Source organism: Anser brachyrhynchus (genome assembly GCF_964034855.1).
Source record: "Anser brachyrhynchus genome assembly, contig: SCAFFOLD_632, whole genome shotgun sequence".
Lineage (NCBI taxonomy): Eukaryota > Metazoa > Chordata > Aves > Anseriformes > Anatidae > Anser > Anser brachyrhynchus.
The window spans coordinates 1-21,817 of NW_027663744.1; the positions used below are offsets into that span (position 1 = coordinate 1).

The 21,817-nt window shown below is 64.6% G+C and overlaps 3 protein-coding genes across 5 annotated transcripts; 2 read left to right on the forward strand and 1 right to left on the reverse strand.

The window, feature by feature from the left end:
• Positions 1 to 315: 315 nt before the first annotated feature.
• LOC308186881 (uncharacterized protein) lies at positions 316 to 2,026 on the reverse strand. The gene is made up of 2 exons (XM_080609041.1): positions 1,165 to 2,026; positions 316 to 1,053 (listed from the first exon to the last, which is right to left on the reverse strand). The coding sequence occupies exons 1-2, from the start codon at positions 1,811 to 1,813 to the stop codon at positions 632 to 634; spliced, it is 1,071 nt and encodes a 356-aa protein (XP_080465167.1). The 5' UTR covers positions 1,814 to 2,026; the 3' UTR covers positions 316 to 631.
• On the forward strand, positions 1,857 to 3,329 carry LOC308186882 (uncharacterized protein; the record flags this gene model as incomplete). Its single annotated transcript, XM_080609042.1, has 3 exons — positions 1,857 to 1,877; positions 2,013 to 2,554; positions 2,654 to 3,329. 3 exons carry the CDS (start codon positions 1,857 to 1,859, stop codon positions 3,327 to 3,329), a joined length of 1,239 nt encoding a protein of 412 aa, XP_080465168.1.
• A 1,893-nt stretch (positions 3,330 to 5,222) lies between these two features.
• On the forward strand, positions 5,223 to 21,009 carry LOC308186879 (glutamate receptor ionotropic, NMDA 2D-like). Of its 3 annotated transcripts, none has more exons than XR_013944360.1 (13): positions 5,223 to 5,255; positions 6,042 to 6,082; positions 8,103 to 8,530; positions 9,384 to 9,976; positions 10,715 to 10,829; positions 11,899 to 12,110; positions 13,396 to 13,564; positions 14,716 to 14,869; positions 15,450 to 15,575; positions 16,697 to 16,926; positions 17,913 to 18,073; positions 19,742 to 20,169; positions 20,254 to 21,009. XR_013944360.1 is itself a non-coding variant. In XM_080609040.1 (13 exons), exons 3-12 carry the CDS (start codon positions 8,120 to 8,122, stop codon positions 19,950 to 19,952), a joined length of 2,382 nt encoding a protein of 793 aa, XP_080465166.1. In that variant the 5' UTR covers positions 5,223 to 5,255; positions 6,042 to 6,082; positions 8,103 to 8,119; the 3' UTR covers positions 19,953 to 19,978; positions 20,016 to 21,009. The 3 variants fall into 3 exon arrangements, 2 of the variants coding, with proteins under 2 accessions (XP_080465166.1, XP_080465165.1); XM_080609040.1 differs by having other exon boundaries at positions 19,742 to 19,978; positions 20,016 to 21,009; XM_080609039.1 differs by having other exon boundaries at positions 19,742 to 21,009.
• Positions 21,010 to 21,817: the final 808 nt, after the last annotated feature.

A 21,817-nucleotide genomic window follows, 5' to 3' on the forward strand; every position in this document is an offset into this window, starting at 1 on the left:
TCCCCAATGTCCCCACGTCCCCCTGTCCCCAATGTCCCCACCGATGTCCCCCTGTCCCCAAAGTCTCCATTGAGGTCCCCCTGTCCCCAGTGGCCCCTGTCCCCAAATCCCCCTCCCTATCCTAATGACCCCAATGTCCCCAGTGTCCCCCTGTCCCCACCGATGTCCCCAATGTCCCCAGTGTCCCCATATCCCTGTATCCCCATCCATGTCCCCCTGCCCCCCCTGTCCCCAATGTCCCCAAATCCCCCTCCCTATCCCAACGCCCCCAGTGTCCCCAGTGTCCCCCTGTCCCCACCAGTGTCTCCAGTGTCCCCAGTGTCCCCCCGTCCCCACGGATGTCCCCAGCGTCCCCAGTGTCCCCAGCGCCCTCACGGCCAGCAGCAGCCCCCGCAGCTGCTCCTTGGAGAGGGGCACGAAGCTGTCCCGGAACTCCTGCTCCCAGCCCGGGGGCTCGAGGGGCCGGGGGCGCCGCTTGGCCCGGGCCAGCTCGGCCACCAGCGAGGCCACCGCGCGCCGCGGGGCGGCCACCAGCACCCGGCGCCGGGCCACCGCGCGCAGCATCCTGCACGAGGCGGGCGGCGTCACGCTGACGTCACCGCGATGATGTCACCGCGACGTCGCCGCGGCGTCACGCTGAGGTCAGGCAGGGGGCGCGCGGCGCGTGCACGGGGGAACGAGAGGGCACAAGGGGAGATGTGGGGTGCAAAGGGTGCACAGGGTGCAAGGAGGGGTGCAACGCGGGGTGCACAGGGTGCAAGGAGGGGTGCAATGCGGGGTGCAATGCAGGGTGCACAGGGTGCAATGCAGGGTGCAATGCGGGGTGCACAGGGTGCAAGGAGGGGTGCAATGCGGGGTGCACAGGGTGCACAGGGTGCAAGGAGGGGTGCAATGCGGGGTGCACAGGGTGCACAGGGTGCAATGTGGGCTGCAATGCAGGGTGCAGAGGGTGCACAGGGTGCAAAGGGTGCAATGCAGTGTGCAATGTGGGGTGCAAAGTGTGCAAGGTGGGGTGCAATGCATGATGCAATGTGGGGTGCACAGGGTGCAATGCTGGGTGTAATGTGGGGTGCACAGGGTGCAATGTGGGCTGCAATGCAGGGTGCACAGGGTGCACAGGATGCAATGCTGTGTGCAATGCAGGGTGCAATGCAGGATGCAAACGGTGCAATGCGGGGTGCAGCGTGGGGTGCACAGAGTGCAAGGTAGGGTGCACAGGGTGCACTGTGGGGTGCAACGCTGGGTGCAAAGCTGGGTGCAATGCAGGGAGCACAGGGTGCAAACGGTGCAATGCAGGGTGCAATGTGGGGTGCACAGAGTGCAAGGCAGGGTGCACAGGGTGCACAGGGTGCAAGGGATGCAAGGCGTGGTGCAATGTAGAGTGCACAGGCTGCAGTGCAGGGCGCAGTGCGAGGTGCACAGGGTGCAATGCTGGGTGCAGGGCTGGGTGCGCTGCAGGCTGCAAGGTGAGGACCACGAGGTGCAGTGCGGGGCGCGACACAGGGGCAATGCAGGGTGCAGCACAGCTGCAACGCGGGGGCACCCCAGGTGCAATGCGGGGGCAATGCAGGTGCAGCACAGCTGCAACGCGGGGCGCACTGCAGGGTGTAAAGGGTTTAACGCAGGACGCAACGCAGGGTGCCACAAGTGCAGCACAGGGGCACTGGGCGCGATGCAGGGTGCAACAAGGGGTGTGGTGCAGAATGCAACGCAAGGCGCAACAAGCGCAGCACAGGTGCAACGCGCAGTGCAGCAGGTGCGATGCAGAGTGCACAGGGTGCAGGGGGTGCAACGCCGGGTGCAAGGGGTGCATTGCGGTGTGCAGGGCTGCAGTGCAGGGGGCGATACTGAGCGCAATGGGGGGTGCGATGCAGATCGTGCAGGGTGCAATGCAGGGCACGGGGGGGTGTAACAGACTGCAATGCCGGGTGCAACGCAGGTTGCAGGGGGTGCAATGCCAGGTGCAATGCAGGGTGCTGGGGGTGCAATGCAGGGTGCAATGCAGGTGACAGGAGTCACAGTGCCCGTTGCAATGCGGGGTGCTGAGGGTGCAATGCCATTTGCAATGCAGGCTGCTCAGGGTGCAATGCCAGTTACTCAGGGCGCAATGCCAGTTGCAATGCCGGGTGCAATGTCAGTTGCAGGAGGTGCAGTGTCAGTTGCTCAGGGTGCAATGCCGGGTGCAATGTGGGGTGCTGAGGGTGCAATGCCATTTGCAATGCAAGTTGCTCAGGGTGATAGGCAGGGTGCAATGCCAGTTACTCAGGGTACAGTGCCAGTTGCAATGCAGGTCACAGGGGTTGCAAGGCAGGGTGCAATGCCTGTTACTCAGGGCGCAATGCCAGTTGCAATGCCGGGTGCAATGCCGCTTGCAGGAGGTGCAACGCGGGGTGCACAGGTTGCAATGCCGGGTGCAATGCAGGTTGCTCAGGGTGCAATGCCAGGTGCAATGCGGGGTGCTGAGGGTGCAATGCCATTTGCAATGCAGGTTGCTCAGGGTGATAGGCAGGGTGCAATGCCAGTTACTCAGGGTACAGTGCCAGTTGCAATGCAGGTCACAGGGGTTGCAATGCAGGGTGCAATGCCTGTTACTCAGGGCGCAATGCCAGTTGCAATGCCCGTTGCAACGCAGGTCACAGGGGTTGCAATGCAGGGTGCAATGTCAGTTGCAGGAGGTGCAGTGCCAGTTGCTCGGGGTGCAATGCCGGGTGCAATGCGGGGTGCTGCGGGTGCAATGCCAGTTGCAAAGCAGGTTGCTCAGGGTGCAATGCAGGGTGCAATGCCAGTTACTCAGGGTGCAATGCCCGGTGCAATGTCAGTTGCAGGGGTTGCAATGCCGGGTGCAATGCCCGTTGCAATGCAGGTCACAGGGGTTGCAATGCCGGGTGCAGTGTCAGTTGCTCGGGGTGCAATGCCGGGTGCAACGCGGGGTGCAGGGGGTGCAATGCCGGGCGCAGGGGGTGCAATGCCGGTCGCTAGCGCGCCCCCCGCCCCCCCTGACCTGCCGCCCGCCGCTGACTTTGGCCCCGCGCGTGCGCGCCCGGCCCGGCCCCGCCCCCGCCCCCACCCCGCGCCTGCGCCCCGCGCCCGGGGGCGTGGCCAGAGCGCACCGCGCCTGCGCGGGCCCCGCCCCCGCCGCCAGAAAGGGCGGGAAAGGAAAAGGCGGGAAAGGGGCGGGGGGGGGGGAGGGGGCGTCGTGGGTGGGAGGTGCGATGGGGGGCAATAAATGGGGACTGGGGGCCTTAAAAGGGGGTCAGGAGCCTAAAAAGTGGGTCTGGGGGCAACGAAAGGGGTCTGGGGGCAACAAAAATGGGGGCAGGATCCCATAAAATTGGGTCAGGATCCTATAAATTGGGTCTGGGGGCAACAAATGGGGCCTGGGGGCAATAGAAATGGGGCAGGGGGCAATACATGGGGGCAGGGTCCCACAGAACTGGGCCTGGGTCCCACCGCGGCTGCCCCACATCCCCGCCCCCCATATCCCCCCCAGCCAGCCCCCCCCCGCCCCATAAGTGCCCCCCCAGGAGCCTCCCTGCCCCATAAGAGCCCCCCAGCTGCCCCCCAACCGCCCCCCCTGCCCCATAACTGCCCCCTTGGGGGCCTTCCTGCCCCATAACTGCCCCCCAACTGCCCCCATGCCCCATAACTGCCCCCCCGGGGGCCTTCCTGCCCCATAACTGCCCCCCAACTGCCCCCGTGCCCCATAACTGCCCCCCTGGGGGCCTTCCTGCCCCCCAACTGCCCCCCCCGCCCCATAACTGCCCCCCCGGGGGCCTTCCTGCCCCATAACTGCCCCCCAACTGCCCTCGTGCCCCATAACTGCCCCCCTGGGGGCCTTCCTGCCCCCCAGCTGCCCCCAACTGCCCCCCTCTGCCCCATAACTGCCCCCCCGGGGGCCTTCCTGCCCCACAACTGCCCCACAACTGCCCCCCCGCCCCATAACTGCCCCCCCAGCTGCCCCCCCCCCGCCCCATGTTGACAGCAGCGGCGCTGCCGGGGGGGAGGGGCCAAGCGGTGGCCACGCCCCCCTCACCCTCGGCCACGCCCCCACCGGGAGGGGAGGGGGGGGAGGGAGCTGGGAGGGGGCTGCACCGGCCCGGGCGTGCAAGGGGGGGGGGGCGTGTGCAAGGGGCGTGAGTGTGCAAGGGGGGGGTTGTACAGGTGTGTGCATGTGCAAGGTGGGGGGGGGGGTGTGCAAGGGGGGGGTGTGCGAGGAGAGTGGGTGTGCAAGGGGGTGAGCGTGCGAGGGAGTGAGTGTGCAAGGGGGGTGTGTGTGTGTGCAAGGGGTGTGTGCAAGGAGAGTGTGTGTGCAAGGGGGTGAGCGTGCGAGGGAGTGAGTGTGAAAGGGGTGCAAGTGTGCAAGGGGTGTGTATGTGTGTGCACGTGCAAGGGGCACGAGTGCCAGAAGCAGATGGGTGCAACAGGTGCGTGTGCAAGGGGTGTGTGTGTGTGTGTGCGCATAGCGGCGCGCGTGTGCAACAGGTGCGCGTGCGCAAGGGGTGCGTGTGCACGTGCGTGCGTGCACAGGGGTGCACGGGCACGCCGGCGTCGGTGCCGGAGCCTGTCCGTCTGTCCGTCTGTCCGCCCGTCTGTCCGTCTGCCTGTCCCATCTGTCCCTCCATCCGTCCGTCCGTCTGTCTGTCTGCACCCCCCCCCATCCTTCTGTCCGTCCGTCTGTCCGTGTCCGTCTGTCTGCGCGGCCGCGCGGCCGTCTGTCCGTCCGTCCGTCCGCCTGCCGCACCTCCCTGTCCGTCTGTCCGTCCGTCTGTCCGCCCGTGTCTCCGTCCGTCTGTCCGTCCGTCTGTCTCCCCCCTCCCTGTCCGTCCGTCTGTCCGTGCTCCCAGCCGTCCGTCCGTCTGTCCGTCCGTCTCCCCACCCCCTTGTCCGTCTGTCTGTCCGTGCATCCGTCCCTCTGTGTGTCCGTCTGTCTGTCCGTCCGTCCGTCTGTCCCCCCCCGTCCGTCTGTCCACCCGTGTCCGTGTGTCCGTCTGTCTGCCCCCCCCCCCCCCCCCAAATCTTTGCTCCGGGACCAGGAGAGAGGGGAGGGGGTGAAAGGAGGGGGGGGGTAATTGGGGGGGTAAGGGGGGGGGGTAATTTTGGGGGGGGGGTGTAATTGGGGAGGGGGGGGGGGTCGGTCAAAAAGGGGCGTGGCCACGTGCCCCGGGTGGGCGTGGCCACCCGCCGGGGGGCGGGGCCAGGGCCGGTGTCCGCGCGCCCGGCGGCGGCGGCGGGGATGCGGCGGGGAGCGTGAGCAGGTGAGGGGGGGGCACCCCAAAAACCTCCCCCCAACCCCCCCCCAAAAAAAAACAAAAAACCCCCCAAAAACCCAAATCCCACCCCAAAAAAATAACCACCCCCCCCCAAAAAAAAACCCAACCCCCCCGGCCCCCCCCCGCGGGGCAGCCCCCCGACACGCGTGGGACGGGGGGGGGGGCACCGGGGCGCGCCCCCGCGGGCTTTGCACGCGCATTTTGCACGCGCGCCTTGCACGCGCCCTCCCGCACCCCGGCCCCATTAATATTCTGCACGCAGCGCCCGGTGCTGCAGGGGGCGGGGGGCGGCGGGACCGGCCGGGGGGGGGCACTGGGGGCACTGGGAGCACTGGGAGGCACTGGGGGGGAACCGTGGGGGGGGTGCTGGGAGAGACTGGGAGCAACTGGGGGGCGCGGGGGGCAGTTGGGGGGCTGGGACCCAGGGGGGTGCCTGGGGGGGGTTGGGGGGCTGGGGGGGGTTGGGGAGGTTGGGGGGGGCTCAGGGAGGGGGGGTGGGGGGGTGGGGGGGTCCTGGTGTCCTGGGGGGGGGGGAGGATTTTTTGGGGGGGTTTCTGGAGATTTGGGGGCTCCCAGCACTTTGTCCCCCCCCCCCCCACCAGGAGCAGCCGCCTCAGCCCCCCCCCAGCCCCACCCGTTTCTGCTCCCCCCCCCCCAGTTCCTTGCCCCCCCCCCCCCCGACCCCAAATCCCCCCCCCGGACCCCAAATTCTCCCCCCCCCCCAAATCCCGTCCCCGTGTCCCCAAATTCCCCCCCCCCCCCCATCTGCAGCCGAGATGAGGCAGAGCCCCCGGGAGCGGAGCTGGGCCCAGGTAGGAACCGTGGGGCAGAGCCGTGGGGCTGAGCTGTGGGGCAGATGCATGGGGCAGAGCCATGGGGCAGTGCCATGGGGTGGTGCCATGGGGCAGATCTGTGGGGCTGAGCTGTGGGGCTCAGTTATGGGGCAGAGCTGTGGGGCAGTGCCATAGGGTGGTGCCATGGGGCAGAGCTGTGGGGCAGAGCTGTGGGGCTCAGTTATGGGGCAGAGCTGTGGGGCAGATCTATGGGGCAGAGCCATGGGGCAGTACCATGGGGTGGTGCCATGGGGCAGATCTGTGGGGCTGAGCTGTGGGGCTGAGTTATGGGGCAGAGCTGTGGGGCAGATGCATGGGGCAGAGCCGTGGGGCGGTGCCATGGGGTGGTGCCGTGGGGCAGATCTGTGGGGCTGAGCTGTGGGGCTGAGTTATGGGGCAGAGCTGTGGGGCGGTGCCATGGGGTGGTGCTGTGGGGCAGATCTGTGGGGCAGAGCCGTGGGGCTGAGTTATGGGGCAGAGCTGTGGGGCGGTGCCATGGGGTGGTGCCGTGGGGCAGATCTGTGGGGCAGAGCCGTGGGGCTGAGTTATGGGGCAGAGCTGTGGGGCAGTGCCATAGGGTGGTGCCATGGGGCAGACCCGTGGGGCAGAGCCGTGGGGCGGTGCCATGGGGCAGAGCTGTGGGGCAGAGCCATGGGGTGAAGCCATAGGGCACAGCCGTGGGGCAGCGCTATGGGGCAGCGCTGTAGGGTGCCGTGGGGCAGTGCCGTGGGGCAGTGCCGTGGGGACACTGGTGCGGGTTTGTCCCCACGGCCATGGGGCAGCGCTATGGGGCTGCCCCCTGCTGCTGTGGGGATGGTGGCACCAGTTTGGCACCGGTTTGGCACTGGTTTGCCCCCCCCCCCCGGCACGGGTCTGTCCCCACCGGCGCGGGGACGTTGCAGGGATGGGGACGGTGCCGCGGGTTTGTCCCCCGGTGCTACGGGGACGGGGACGTTTCGGGGACAGGGACATTACGGGGACGGGGACAGCGGGGGGACGGTGCCGCGGGTTTGTCCCCAGTATTATGGGGACAGGGACGTTATGGGGACGTTACGGGGTCTGTCCCCGGGACACGCACGCGGTGGCCTCAAGGTCACCCCCGGGCTGGGGACGGGGCCCCTCCGGGGGTCCCCGGTGTCCCCTGGTGGCCCCCGCGCTGTCCTTGCCGTGCCCCCGCGTGTCGGGGAGCGACGGCGTGTCGTGACATGTCGCGACGTGTTCTGGAGCTGGGCCCGATGTGGGCCCCCAGTACGGTGGGGCAGGGGCGGCACTGGGAGCACTGGGTGGCTCTGGTGGTGCTGTGTCACTGCTGGCACCAGTGACGCCGGGCACTGGATGATGCTGGGTGGCACCGGGTGGCTCTGGTGGCACTGGGTGGCACTGGTGGTGCTGTGTCACTGCTGGCACCGGTGACACTGGGTGGTGCTGGGTACTGGGTGATGTTGGGTGGCACTGGGTGATGTAGGGTGACACCGGGGGCACTGGGTGATGTCGGGTCACGCTGGGTGACGTTGGGTGGCACTGGGGGCACTGGGTGGTGCTGGGTGGCACTGGGGGCACTGGGTGACGTCGGGTGACGCTGGGTGACGTCGGGTGGCACTGGGGGCACTGGGTGGTGCTGGGTGGCACTGGGGGCACTGGGTGACGTCGGGTGACACTGGGTGACGTTGGGTGGCACTGGGGGCACTGGGTGGTGCTGGGTGGCACCGGGGGCACTGGGCGATGCTGACTGGCACTGGGGGCACTGGGTGATGCTGGGGGGCACTGGGTGATGCTGGGTGGCACTGGGGGCACTGGGTGACGTTGGGTGACACTGGGGGCACTGGGCGATGCTGACTGGCACTGGGGGCACTGGTGATGCTGGGGGGCACTGGGTGATGCTGGGTGGCACCGGGGGCACTGGGCGATGCTGGCTGATGCTGGCTGGCACTGGGTGCCACCGGGTGCCACCCCGCACCCCATCTGACACCCCCCTCCCCGCCCGCCCCCCTCCCCTTAGGCCTCGGCGCCGGCGCCATGACCGCCCGCGGGGCCGCCCCGCTCGGCACCATGCTCTTCGCCCTGGCGCTGGCCTGCGCCGGCCCCTTCCTGGAGCCGCGTCCCGAGGGCGGCCGGCGGGCGCTCAACGTGGCCGTCATCCTCAGCGGCGCCTCCTACGGCCCCGCCGGCGCCCGCCTGGCCCCCGCCGCCTTCCGGGACTTCCCCTTGGACGTCAACCCGGTGGCGGTGGTGCTGAACGACACCAACCCCCGGAGCCTGATCGTGCGCCTCTGCGACGTCCTCTCCTCGCTGCGCATCCACGGCGTCGTCTTCGAGGACGACTCCGGCTCCGAGGCCGTGGCGCAGATCCTCGACTTCATCTCGGCCCAGACCTCGGTGCCCATCGTCGGCGTCAACGGCGGCTCCGCCATCGTGCTCACGCCCAAGGTTTGGGGGGGGGGGGGATGTGGGCACATGCAGAGCCGTGCGACAGCCCCGAAAGGGGACTGGAGCCGGAACATCGACCCCCAACCCAACCCCAAATACGTCTAGGGCCAACCCATTGACCCCAACCCAACCCCAAACATGTCTAGGGCCAAAATGTTGACCCCAACCCAACCCCAAGCATGTCTGGAGACAAAATATTGACCCCAACCCAACCCTAATTGTGCACAGAGGCAAGCTGTTGACTCCAACCCAACCCCAATCATGTCTAGGGCCAACCCATTGACCCTAACCCAACCCCAACGGTGCCTAGAGACAAAATATTGACCCCAACCCAACCCTAATTGTGCCTAGAGGCAACCTGTTGACCCCAACCCAACCCCAAATACGTCTAGGGCCAACCCATTGACCTCAACCCAACCCCAACCATGTCTAGGGCCAACGCATTGACTCCAACCCAACTTGAATCATGCCTAGAGCCAAAATATTGACCCCAACCCCACTTCAGCCATGCCTAGAGCCAACCCATTGACCAAAACCAAACTCCAACCCTGTCTAGGGCCAACCCATTGACCCCAACCCAACCCCAAACACGTCTAGAGCCAAAATATTGACCCCAACCCAACCCCAACCATACTTAGAGCCAAAATAATGATCTCAACCCAACCCCAACCCATGCCTAGAGCCAACCCAATGACCCCAAGCATGCCTAGAGCCAACCCATTGACCCCAACCCAACCCCAACCCATGCCGAGAGCCAACCCAATGACCCCAAGCATGCCGAGAGCCAACTGCTTGACCCCAAGCATGCTGAGAGCCAACCCATTGCCCCCCCCGCTGCCCCCTGTCCCCGCAGGAGAAGGGCTCCACCTTCCTCCAGCTGGGCTCCTCGACGGAGCAGCAGCTCCAGGTGATCTTCGAGGTGCTGGAGGAGTACGACTGGACGTCCTTCGCCGTCGTCACCACCCTCTTCCCCGGCTACGAGGACTTCGTGGACTACGTGGAGGTGCTCACCGACAGCAGCTTCATCGGCTGGGAGCACCGCGGCGTCCTCACCCTCAACCTGACTGACGACCCCGAGGGGACGCGGCTGCGGCGGCAGCTCCGCGAGGTCAGCGCCCAGATCCGGCTGCTCTACTGCTCGCGGGAGGAGGCCGAGGCCATCTTCCGGGCGGCGCGGGAGGCCGGCCTCGCCGGGCCCGGCTACATCTGGTTCGTGGTGGGCACCAACCTGGGGGGCAGCGAGGAGCTGCCCGAGGACCTCCCCGCCGGCCTCTTTGCCGTGCTGTCCTCCGGCTGGCGCGACGACCTCCAGCACCGGGTGCGCAACGGCGTGGCCATCGTGGCCAAGGGGGCCGAGGCCCTGCTGCGGGACTACGGCTTCATCCCCGAGTTCAACAACGACTGCCGGGCGCCCAACGCCACCCAGGGCAACGACGACCTCCACCGGTGAGACCCCCGGGGCAAGCGGTCCGGGCGTCCTGGGTGTCCTGGGTATTGCAGGCATTGCGCGCATCGTGTGTATTGTGTGCATTGCATGCATTGCGTGCATCCCGGGCATCATGCACATTGTGGGCATTGTGGGTATTGTGGGCATCGCGTGCATTGCATGCATCACGGGCATCGCGTGCATCACATGCATTGCATTGCGGGCGTCACAGGCATTGTGTGCGTCACGTGTATCGCGTGCATTGTATGCATTGTGGGCATCACGGGCATCATGCGCATCACGGGCATCGCACGCGTTGCAGGCATTGTGTGCGTTGTGTGCACCACGTGCATCATGGGCATTGCATGCATTGCATGCGTCGAGGGCAACACGTGCATCGTGTGCATCATGGGCATCACATGCATTGTGGGCATCGTGGGCATCCCATGCATCAAGGGCAACACGTGCATCGTGTGCATCATGGGCATCGCATGCATCCCATGCATCGCACGCATCACATGCAGCGTGGGCATCACATGCATTGTGTGCATCGCGTGCATCGCGTGCATTGTGGGCATTGCACGCATCGTGTGCATCACATGCACTGTGTGCATCAAGAGCATCGCATGCATTGCGTGCATCCTGGGCATCGCACGCATCATATGCATCGCATGCATTGGGCGCATCCCTCGCGTCCCTCATGTCCCGGGGGGGCCGCGGCGGTGACGGTGCCCCCCCTCCCCCCCCCCCCCCCGAAGGTACTTCACCAACATCACCTGGGGGCAGAAGGACTTCTCCTTCAACGCCGACGGCTTCCTCGTCAACCCCTCGCTCGTCGTCATCGCGCTCAACAAGGAGCGCAGCTGGGAGGTGGTGAGCGGCGGCGCGCTGGTCCCGGGAGATTTGGCGTCGGCTCTGGGGGGGGTTGGGGCTTTTGCCATCCGCTTTTGGGGTTTGGGTTAATTTTATTTTATTTATTGATTTTTTGCCATCTGTTTTTTGAGTTTTTGGTTTCGTTTTGATTTTTTTTTGGCATCTGTTTTGGGGTTTGGGGGGAGTTTCTTGGGGATTTTGTTTGTTTTTTTGTCGTTGTTTTTCTTCTTTTTCCATCCATTTTTTTTTTTAATTTTTGGGGGGGTTTCTTGCCATCCATTTTTTCTTTTTCTTTTTTGGTTTTGTTTTTTTTCCCCATCCTTTTTTGTTTGTTTGTTTGTTTCTTGTTTTTTTCCATCTTTTTTGTTTTTGCCATCTGTTTGTTTGTTTGTTTGTTTGTTTTTGGTTTCTTTGCCATCCATTTTTTGTGGGTGGGGGGGGGTCATTTTTTTGCCATCATTTTTTTTTGGGGGTGGGGTTTGTTTGATTCTTTTTCCATCTTTTTTTTTTTCATCCTTTTTTTTGGGGAGGAGGGAGTTGTTTTTTTGCCATTTTTTTTAATTATTTTTTGCCATCCTTTTTTTATTATTATTATTTTTTCAGCCATTCTTTTTTAAAATAATTATTATTTTTGCTATCCTTTTTTAATTATTATTTTTTGCCATCCTTTTTTTAATTATTATTTTTTTTTGCTGTCCTTTTAAAAATTATTATTTTTTGCCATCCTTTTTTATTATTTTTTGCCATCCTTTTTTATTATTATTTTTTGCCAACCTTTTTTAATTCTTATTTTTTTGCCATCCTTTTAATTATTCTTATTATTTTTTTTGCCATCCTTTTTTTTTTATTATTTCTTCGCCACCCTTTTATTACCATTATTCTTTTTCGCCATCCTTTTCTTAACTATTACCATTATTTTTTCTATCCTTTTTTCATTACATTTTTTTGCCGTCCGTTTTTTTCTTTTCCATCCGTTTTTTCGTTTTTTTTTTAATTTTCTTTAAAAATTTTTTCTTGCCACCAGATTTCTCGTTTCGCTGACTTATTTCTCTGCCCCCCCCCCCCCCAGGTGGGCAGCTGGGAGCGCCGCGTGCTGCGCATGAAGTACCCGGCGTGGCCGGGCGCGGGGGGGTTCCCGCGGCCGGTGGCGGACGGGCGGCACCTGGCGGTGGCCACGCTGGAGGAGCGCCCCTTCGTCATCGTCGAGGGCGTCGACCCCGACACCGGCACCTGCATCCGCGACTCCGTGCCCTGCCGCCAGCAGCTGAACCGCACGCACAGGTGGGGGCCGGCGACGCCCCCCCCGGGGGCCTGGTGACCCCCCCCGGTGGCCTGGTGACCCTCCCATGTCATGGTGACCCCCCCATGGCGGTGACCTCCCCGTGTCATGGTGACCCCACATGATGGTGACCTCTCCATGTCCTGATGACCCCCCCGTGTCATGGTGACCTCCCCATGGCAGTGACCCCCCCATGTCATGGTGACCCCCCCCATGGCAGTGACCTCTCTGTGTCATGGTGACCCCCACATGGTGGTGACCCCCCCAGGGGCCTGGTGACCCCCCCCGTGTCATGGTGACCCCCCCCATGTCATGGTGACCCCCCCATGGCAGTGACCCCCCCGTGTCATGGTGACCCCACATGGTGGTGAACCCTCCCCCAGGGGCCTGGTGACCCCCCCGTGTCATGGTGACCCCACATGGTGGTGACCCCCCCCAGGGGCCTGGTGACCCCCCCTGGTGGCCTGGTGACCCCCCTGTGTCACGGTGACCCCCCCATGTTCTGGTGACCCCACATGGTGGTGACTCCACCATGTCATGGTGACCCCCCATGGTGGTGACCCCCCCGTGTCATGGTGACCCCCCCCCCATGTTCTGGTGACCCCACGTGGTGGTGACCCCCCCCCCCCGGGGCCTGGTGACCCCCCCCTGCTGGCCTGGTGACCCCCCCGTGTCATGGTGACCCCACATGGTGGTGACCCCCCCCCCGGGGCCTGGTGACCCCCCCTGGTGGCCTGGTGACCCCCCCATGTCACGGTGACCCCCCCCATGTTCTGGTGACCCCACATGGTGGTGACCCCCCCAGGGGCCTGGTGACCCCCCTGGTGGCCTGGTGACCCCCCCGTGGTGGTGACCTCTCCATGTCATGGTGACCCCCTCATGTTCTGGTGACCCCATATGGTGGTGAACCCCCCCCAGGGGCCTGGTGACCCCCCCCTCCCAGTGGCCTGGTGACCCCCCCATGGTGGTGTCCCCCCATATTGTGGTGACCCCACCAGGACACGGTGACCCCCCCCATGTCCTGGTGACCCCCCCCATGTCATGGTACCCCCCCCATGTCCCAATATCCCCCCCATATCCCAATGTCCCCTTATGCCCCCCCCCCAAACTTGCAGCCCCCCCGGAGAGCCCCCCCCCCCCCCCCCCCCGCCAAGCGCTGCTGCAAGGGGTTCTGCATCGACATCCAGCCCCCCCAGCCCCATATAACCCCCCCAATGCCCCCTTATACCCCCCAATGCCCCCCCCAGTGCCCCCCTGACCCCATGGTGCCCCCCCCGCAATTTACAGCCCCCCCGGGGAGCCGCCCCCCCCCGCCAAGCGCTGCTGCAAGGGGTTCTGCATCGACCTGCTGAAGCGCCTGGCGCGCGCCCTGCCCTTCACCTACGACCTCTACCTGGTGACCCACGGCACCCACGGCAAGAAGGTGGACGGCGTCTGGAACGGCATGATCGGCGAGGTGGGACACGCCCCCTTGGGCCACGCCCCCTTAAGCCACGCCCCCTTAAGCCACGCCCCCTTAAGCCATGCCCGCCTGACCACGCCCTCCTAAGCCATGCCCCCCTGGCCCTGCACGGGTCTCCACCTGGGCAAGGTGGGACACGCCCCCTCTGGCCACACCCACCCTAAGCCACACCCACCCGGTCACGCCCAACTGGCCACACCCACCTAAGACACGCCCCCGTTGACCACGCCCCGGTTGACCACGCCCCCTGATGACCACACCCTCCTGTGCCCCCCACAACCACCACACAGATCTCTGTCTAGACGAGGTAGGACACGCCCCTCTCTGGCCACACCCACCTGGCCACGCCCTCCTATGCCACGCCCTCCTAAGCCACACCCCCACCCCCCCCGCCCCTGCCCAGGTCTCCGCCCAGGCAAAGCGGGACACAGCCCCACCCAACCACACACCCCCAAGCCCCGCCCCAGGACCACGCCCACATGGCCACGCCCTCCTAAGCCCCGCCCCCTGGTGACCACGCCCCCACCTCTTGGCCCTGTCCAAGTCCACTTGGGGCAAGGTGGGATATGCCCCTCTGACCACACCCCTAAGCCACGCCCTCCCGGGACCACACCCTCCTAAGCCCCGCCCCCCTATGCCACACCCCGGACCACTCCCTCCTAAGCCCCGCCTCCTGACCACACCCTGACCACACCCAGGTGTCTCCCCAGGATGAGGTGGGACACATCCCCCTGACCACGCCCCCTGAGACCATGCCCCCAAGACCACACCCTTCCGGGACCACACCCCCATGACCACGCCCTCCTAAAGCCCCGCCCCCAGTTGACCACGCCCCCACCCCCTAAGCCACGCCCCCGGCCCTGCCCAAGTCCACCTCCCAGGTTATGTGGGACACGCCCCTTTGACCACACCCCCGAGACCACGCCCTCCCAGGGACCACACCCTCCTGACCACGCCCTCCTAAGCCCCGCCCCCTGATGACCACACCCCCGCCCCCTAAGCCACGCCCCCCAGCTCTGCCCAAGCCTACCGCCCGGGTGAGGTGGGACGTGCCTCTCTGACCACACCCCCCCCAGCCACACCCCCGGAGACCCCGCCCTCCCGGGACCCTGCCCTTCTAAGCCCCGCCCCCCGGCCCCGCCCAGGTGTCGGCCCGGCGCGCCGACATGGCGATCGGCTCGCTGACCATCAACGAGGAGCGCTCCGAGGTCGTCGACTTCTCCGTGCCCTTCGTCGAGACCGGCATCAGCGTGATGGTGGCGCGCAGCAATGGCACCGTGTCCCCCTCCGCCTTCCTCGGTAATTGGGGGGGGGGCAATTAATGGGGGGGCAGTTATTGGGGGGGTCATTGGGGGACTTATTTACTGGGGGGAGAGTTTATTGGGGGTGGTTTATTGGGGGGACCTACTGGGGGTGATTTATTAGGGGAACATTGGGGGGGTATTTTGGGGGCTGTTATTTACCAGGGGGGTATTTGGGTGGTGTTACTTATCTGGGGGGGTGTATTTATTTTGGGGGGGTGTTATTTAATTGGGGGGGTGTCATTTAATTGGGGGTGTTATTTGGGGGCTTTTATGTCTTACGAGGGTATTTTTGGGGGCTGTTAACGTATCTTGGGGGTATTTTGGGGGGCTGTTACTCATCGAGGGGGTACTTTGGGGGCTGTTATTTATTTGGGGGGGGTCATTTATTTTCGGGGGGGTGTTATTTATTTGGGGGGCATTATTTATTTGGGGGGTGTTATGTGTTAGGAGGATATTTTTGGGGGGCTGTTAATGTACTTTGGGGTATTTTGGGGGGCTGTTATTTATCGAGGGGGTACTTTTGGGGGGGTTGTTTGTTTCGGGGGGGGGTCATTTATTTCCGGGGGGGCCCGCAGAGCCGTACAGCCCGGCCGTGTGGGTGATGATGTTCGTCATGTGCCTGACCGTGGTGGCCGTCACCGTCTTCCTCTTCGAGTACTTCAGCCCCGGGGGCTACAACCGCAGCCTGGGCACCGGCCGGCGTGAGCGGGGGGGGCAACTGGGGGGGGCAACCGGGGGGGGTTACTGGGGGGAGGGGGTCACTGGGACGGGGAATAACTGGGAAGGGTAGCGGGGAAAGGGGTACTGGGGGGGAATTGGGGGGGGGGACTGGGAGGGGATTTGGGGGGGGTAACTGGGAGGGGGTAATTGGGAGGGGGGGTAACTGGGATGAGGGGGGTTACTGGGATGGGGAATAACTGGGAAGGGTAACTGGGAAAGGGGTACTGGGGGGGAATTGGGGGGGGGGACTGGGAGGGGATTGGGGGGGTAATTGGGAGGGGGGGTAACTGGGATGAGGGGTGTAACTGGGATGAGGGGGGTTACTGGAATGGGGAATAACTGGGAAGGGTAACTGGGAAAGGGGTACTGGGGGGTAATTGGGACGGGGGGACTGGGGGGGGAATTGGGGGGGGGGAAATGGGGTGGGTAATTGGGGGGTAATTGGGAGGGGGGTAACTGGGGGTGTAACTGGGGAGGGTAACTGGGAGAGGGGAGGAATGGGGGGAGAAATGGGGTGGTAACTGGGATGGGAGGTACTGAGAGGGGTAACTGGGATGGGGGGGAATGGGGGGGTAACTGGAATGGGGGGAAGCTGGGGGGCTAACTGGGATGGAGGGGGACTGGGAGGGGTAACTGGGATGGGGGGGTAACTGGGGGGTAACTGAGAAGGGTAACTGGGATGAGGGGGATACTGGGAGGGGTAATTGGGAAGGGGGGTAACTGGGAGAGAGGTACTGGGGGGGTGCAACTGGGGGGGGGACTGGGGGGACGTGTAACCGGGGGGGTTATTGGGGGGACGGGTAACTGGGGGTAACTGGGGGTGGTAACTGGGTGGGAGGATACTGGGAGGGAGGATACTGGGAGAGAGGATACTGGGGGGGTGCAACTGGGGGGGGGACTGGGGGGACGTGTAACGGGGGGGTTATTGGGGGGACGGGTAACTGGGGGCGGTAACTGGGAGGGAGGATACTGGGAGGGAGCATACTGGGATGTGAAGGGATTTGGGGACACGGGGGGACGTGGGGGGATATTGGGGGGCAGGGGGGGGGACCCGAGGGGTCTGGGGGGGGGTCAGGGGGCGACCCCGTGTCCCCCCCCCCAGGCGCGGGCGGCTCCAAGTTCACCATCGGGAAGTCGCTGTGGCTGCTGTGGGCGCTGGTGTTCAACAACTCGGTGCCGGTGGAGAACCCGCGCGGCACCACCAGCAAGATCATGGTGCTGGTCTGGGCCTTCTTCGCCGTCATCTTCCTCGCCAGCTACACGGCCAACCTGGCCGCCTTCATGATCCAGGAGGAGTACGTCGACACCGTCTCGGGGCTCAGCGACCGCAAGGTGCGGCCCCGGAGGGTCCCGCGTGGCCCCGTATGGCCCCGTGGGGTCCAACACGGCCCTATATGGCCCCGTGGGGTCCATCACAGCCCTATATGGCCCCATGGGGTCTAACAAGGCCCTATATGGCCCCATGGGGTCTAACAAGGCCCTATATGGCCCCGTGGGGTCTAACATGGCCCTATATGGCCCCATGGGGTCCAATGTGGCCCCGTATGGCCTCATAGAGTCTAACAAGGCCCTATATGGCCCCATGGGGTCTAACATGGCCCTATATGGCCCCATGGGGTCCAACACATCTCTGTAAAACCCCATACAGCCCCGTATGTCCCCATAAGGTCCAACACGGCCCTATATGGCCCCGTGGGGTCCAACATGGCCCCATATGGCTCCATGGGGTCTAACATGGCCCTATATGGCCCCATGGGGTCCAACACATCTCTGTAAACCCCCATATGGCCCCGTATGTCCCCATAGGGTCCAACACGGCCCTATATGGCCCCGTGGGGTCCAACATGGCCCTATATGGCCCCGTGGGGTCCAACATGGCCCCATATGGCACCATGGTGTCTAACACGGCCCTATATGGCCCTATATGGCCCCTAACACGGCTCCGTGTGGCCCCACATGGCCCCATGGGGTCCAACACGACCCAATGGGGGTCCAACCCCCCGCAGCCCCTGACCCCGTTCCCCAGAAGCAGGACCCCCCCCGTGTCCTCCCCCCAGTTCCAGCACCCCCAGGACCAGCACCCCCAGGAGCAGCACCCCCAGGAGCAGTACCGCCCCGACCCCCCCGCCCCCCATGTTCCCCCTGACCCCCCGGTGCCCCCCCCAGTTCCAACACCCCCAGGAGCAGTACCCCTCTAGACCCCTCCCATGTCCCTCCACCCCCCTGACCCCCCTCCATGTCCCCCCCCCCCAACCCCCTGACCACCCCCATGTCCTCGCACCCCCGTGACCCCCCTGACCCCCCGGTGCCCCCCCCAGTTCCAGCGCCCCCAGGAGCAGTACCCCCCCCTGAAGTTCGGCACGGTGCCCAACGGCAGCACGGAGAAGAACATCCGCAGCAACTACCCGGCCATGCACAGCCACATGCTCAAGTACAACCAGCGCCGCGTCGAGGACGCCCTGCAGCACCTCAAGAGCGGGTAGGGGCGGGGCCGGGGGCGGGGCCAGGGAGGGTGGGGTCAGGGAGGGGCCATGGGGAAAGGGGTGGGGATGGGGACAGGGGGTGGGGTCAGAGAGAGGGGCAGGGAGAGGGGGCGGGGTCATGGAGGGGCGGGGTCATGGAGGGGGCAGGGCCAGGGAGGGGTGGGGTCAGGGGGCGGGGTCAGGGAGGGGCCATGGGCATGGGGACAGGGGGTGGGGATGAAGAGGAGGCAGGGTCAGGGAGGGGTGGGGTCAGGGGTGGGGTCAGTGGGGTCAGGGTCGGGGAAGGGTCAGGGTCAGGGGGCGGGGCCAGGGAGGGTGGGGTCAGGGGGCAGGGTTAGGGATGGGGCGGGGCCAGGGAGGGGTGGGCTCAGGGAGGGGCCATGGGGAAAGGGGTGGGGATAGGGACAGGGGGTGGGGCCAGAGGGAGGGGCAGGGAGAGGGGGCGGGGTCATGGAGGGGTGGGGTCAGGGAGGGAGGCGGGGTCATGGAGGGGTGGGTTCGGGGGTGGGGTCGGGGAGGGGCCATGGGCATGGGGACAGGGGGTGGGGCCAGAGGGAGGGGCAGGGAGAGGGGCTGGGGTCATGGAGGGGTGGGGTCAGGGAGGGGGCGGGGTCACGGAGGGGTGGGCTCAGGGGGCGGGGTCAGGGAGCTTGGGGTCAGGGAGGGGCCGTGGGGAAAGGGGTGGGCATGGGGACAGGGGGTGGGGCCAGAGGGAGGGGCAGGGAGAGGGGGCGGGGTAAGGGGGCGGGGTCATGGAGGGGGCAGGGCCAGGGAGGGGTGGGGTCAGGGAGGGGGCAGGGTCAGGGAAGGGTGGGGTCAGGGGGCGGGGTCAGGGAGGGGCCATGGGGATGGGGACAGGGGGTGGGGCCAGAGAGAGGGGCAGGGAGAGGGGGCGGGGTCAGGGAGGGGGCGGGGCCACGGAGGGGTGGGGTCATGGGGTCAGGGAGGGACCAAGGGGTGGAGGCAGGGAGAGGAGCAGGGAGAGGGGGCGGGGTCAGGGGGGCGGGGTCAGGGAGGGGGCAGGGCCAATGAGGGGTGGGGTCAGGGAGGGGGCGGGGTCAGGGAGGGTGGGGTCAGGGGGCGGGGTCAGGGAGGGGCCATGGGGATGGGGACAGAGAGAGGGGCAGGGAGAGGGGGCGGGGTCAGGGAGGGGGCGATGGGAAAGGGGTTGGGGCCATGGGGGGCGGGGCCACGGGTGGGTGGGGTCAGGGAGGGGGCGGGGCCTGGAGAAGGGGGGTGGGGACGGGGAGAGGGGCAGGGAAAGGGGGCGGGGACAGTTGGGTTTGGGGCGGGGCTTAATGCTTGTGGGCGGGGCTTGGTGCCAGTGGGCGGGGCCTGATGGCAGTGGGTGGGGCTGCAGATGTGGGCGGGGCTGCTTTTGTTGGGCAGGGCGAGATGGGATGGGGGGCGGGGACTGCTGGCTTTGGGGGCGGGGCTTAAGCCTTGTGGGCGGGGCTTGGCACCATGGGCGGGGCCTGTTGGCAGTGGGCGGGGCTTTGGGTGCGGGCGGGGCCACTTTTGTAGGGCGGTCAGGGCGAGACGGGACACGGGGGCCCGCTGGCTGCGGGGGGGGCGGGGCTCTGCGCCCGGCGGGCGGGGCCGGGCGGTGGGCGGGGCTTGTCCCGGCACGGCCCCGCCCCTCCCCGCCCCGCCCCGCCCCGCAGGAAGCTGGACGCCTTCATCTACGACGCGGCGGTGCTGAACTACATGGCGCGCAAGGACGAGGGCTGCAAGCTGGTGACCATCGGCTCGGGGAAGGTGTTCGCCACCACCGGCTACGGCATCGCCCTGCAGAAGGGCTCGCGCTGGAAGCGGCCCCTCGACCTCGCGCTGCTGCAGCTGCTGGGCGACGGTACGGCGCGTCGCGATAGATAGCTGGCGGGCGTCGCGAGAGCTGGCGGGCGTCGCGAGAGCTGGCGGGTGTCGCGAGAGCGGCAGGCGTCGCGAGAGGGAGGGGACGTCCTGATGGCGGTGGGTGCCGGGATAGCGGTGGGTGTTGCGGTAGCGATGGTGTGATCGTGGTGGGTGTCGCGATAGTGGGGGGTGTTGTGATAGTGATGGTGTGATTGTGGTGGGTGTCGTGATAGTGGCGGTGTTGTGATAGTGATGCTGTCGTGATAGCGATGGGTGTTGTGATAGTGATGGTGTGATCGTGGTGGGTGTCGCGATAGTGGAGGGTGTCGCGATAGTGGTAGTGTTGTGATAGCGATGGTGTGATTGTGGTGGGTGTCGCGATAGCGGTGGTGGTGTGATAGTGGTAGTGTTGTGATAGTGATGGCATCGTGGTAGTGAAGGGCGTCATGATAGCGATGGGCGTCGTGATAGTGATGGGCGTCGTGATAGTGTTGGGTGTTGCGACGGGTGTCATGATAGTGACGGTGGTGGGACGGGTGTTGTGACGGTGCCAGGGGTCGTGATAGCGATGAGCGTTGTGGTAGTGATGGTGTTGTGATGGGTGTCGTGATAGTGACGGGTGTCGTGACAGTGATGGGTGTCCTGATGGGTGTTGTGATAGTGACAGCAGCGGGACGGGTGTCATAATAGTGGTGGGTGTTGTGATAGTGGTGGGTGTCATGATAGTGGTGGGTGTCGTGACAGGTGTTGTGACAGTGATGGTGTTGTGACAGTGACAGTATCGTGCTGCTAACATGCCACTATCGTGCGGGGTATCATGACATTATCGTGATGTTATTGCGACACTATTGTGCTGCTATCTCAAGGCTATCGTGCCACTATCGTGCCAGTATCATGATGTTATCGTGATGTTATCGTGATGTTATTGCGATGTTACCATGACGCTATTGTGCCACTATCACGCCACTATCACACCACTATCGTGCCACTATCACACCACTATCGCGCCACTATCACGCCACTATCACACCACTATCACACCACTATCGTGCCACTATCACACCACTATCGTGCCGCTATCACGCCACTAGCATGCCACTATCGCACCACTATCACACCACTATCGTGCCACTATCACACCACTATCGTGCCGCTATCGCGCCACTATCACACCACTATCGCGCCACTATCACGCCACTATCGTGCCGCTATCGCGCCACTATCACGCCACTATCACGCCACTATCGCGCCACTATCACACCACTATCACGCCACTATCGTGCCGCTATCGCGCCGCTATCGTGCCACTATCGCGCCACTATCACGCCACTATCGCGCCACTATCACGCCACTATCGTGCTGCTATCACGCCACTATCACGCCACTATCACGCCACTATTGTGCCACTATCACACCACTATCGCGCCACTATCACGCCACTATCACACCACTATCGCACCACTATCACGCCACTATCGCGCCACTATCACGCCACTATCACACCACTATCGTGCCGCTATCGCGCCGCTATCACGCCACTATCACACCACTATCGCGCCACTATCACGCCGCTATCGCGCCGCTATCGCGCCGCTATCACGCCACTATCGCTCCACTATCGCGCCACTATCACACCACTATCGCGCCACTATCACGCCACTATCACACCACTATTGTGCCGCTATCGCGCCGCTATCACGCCACTATCACACCACTATCGCGCCACTATCGCACCACTATCGTGCTGCTATCGCGCCACTATCGCGCCACTATCATGCCACTATCACGCCACTATCACACCACTATCGCACCACTATCACGCCACTATCGCGCCACTATCACGCCACTATCACACCACTATCGTGCCGCTATCGCGCCGCTATCAC

What these genes read in the sequence shown, in the direction of transcription:
- LOC308186879 (XM_080609039.1), top strand. Translation starts at nt 8,120, where the DNA reads ATGACCGCCCGCGGGGCCGCCCCGCTCGGCACCATGCTCTTCGCCCTG. An exon ending in GGCAACGACGACCTCCACCG is followed by an intron (nt 9,977 to 10,714) that starts GTGAGACCCCCG and finishes CCCCCCCCGAAG; the next exon opens with GTACTTCACCAACATCACCT. An exon ending in CGGGGCTCAGCGACCGCAAG is followed by an intron (nt 16,927 to 17,912) that starts GTGCGGCCCCGG and finishes TGCCCCCCCCAG; the next exon opens with TTCCAGCGCCCCCAGGAGCA.
- LOC308186881 (XM_080609041.1), bottom strand. Translation starts at nt 1,813, where the DNA reads ATGCACCCCTTGCACCCGGCGTTGCACCCCCTGCACCCTGTGCACTCT. An exon ending in GCTGCACCCCGCATTGCACC is followed by an intron (nt 1,054 to 1,164) that starts GTTTGCATCCTG and finishes CATTACACCCAG; the next exon opens with CATTGCACCCTGTGCACCCC.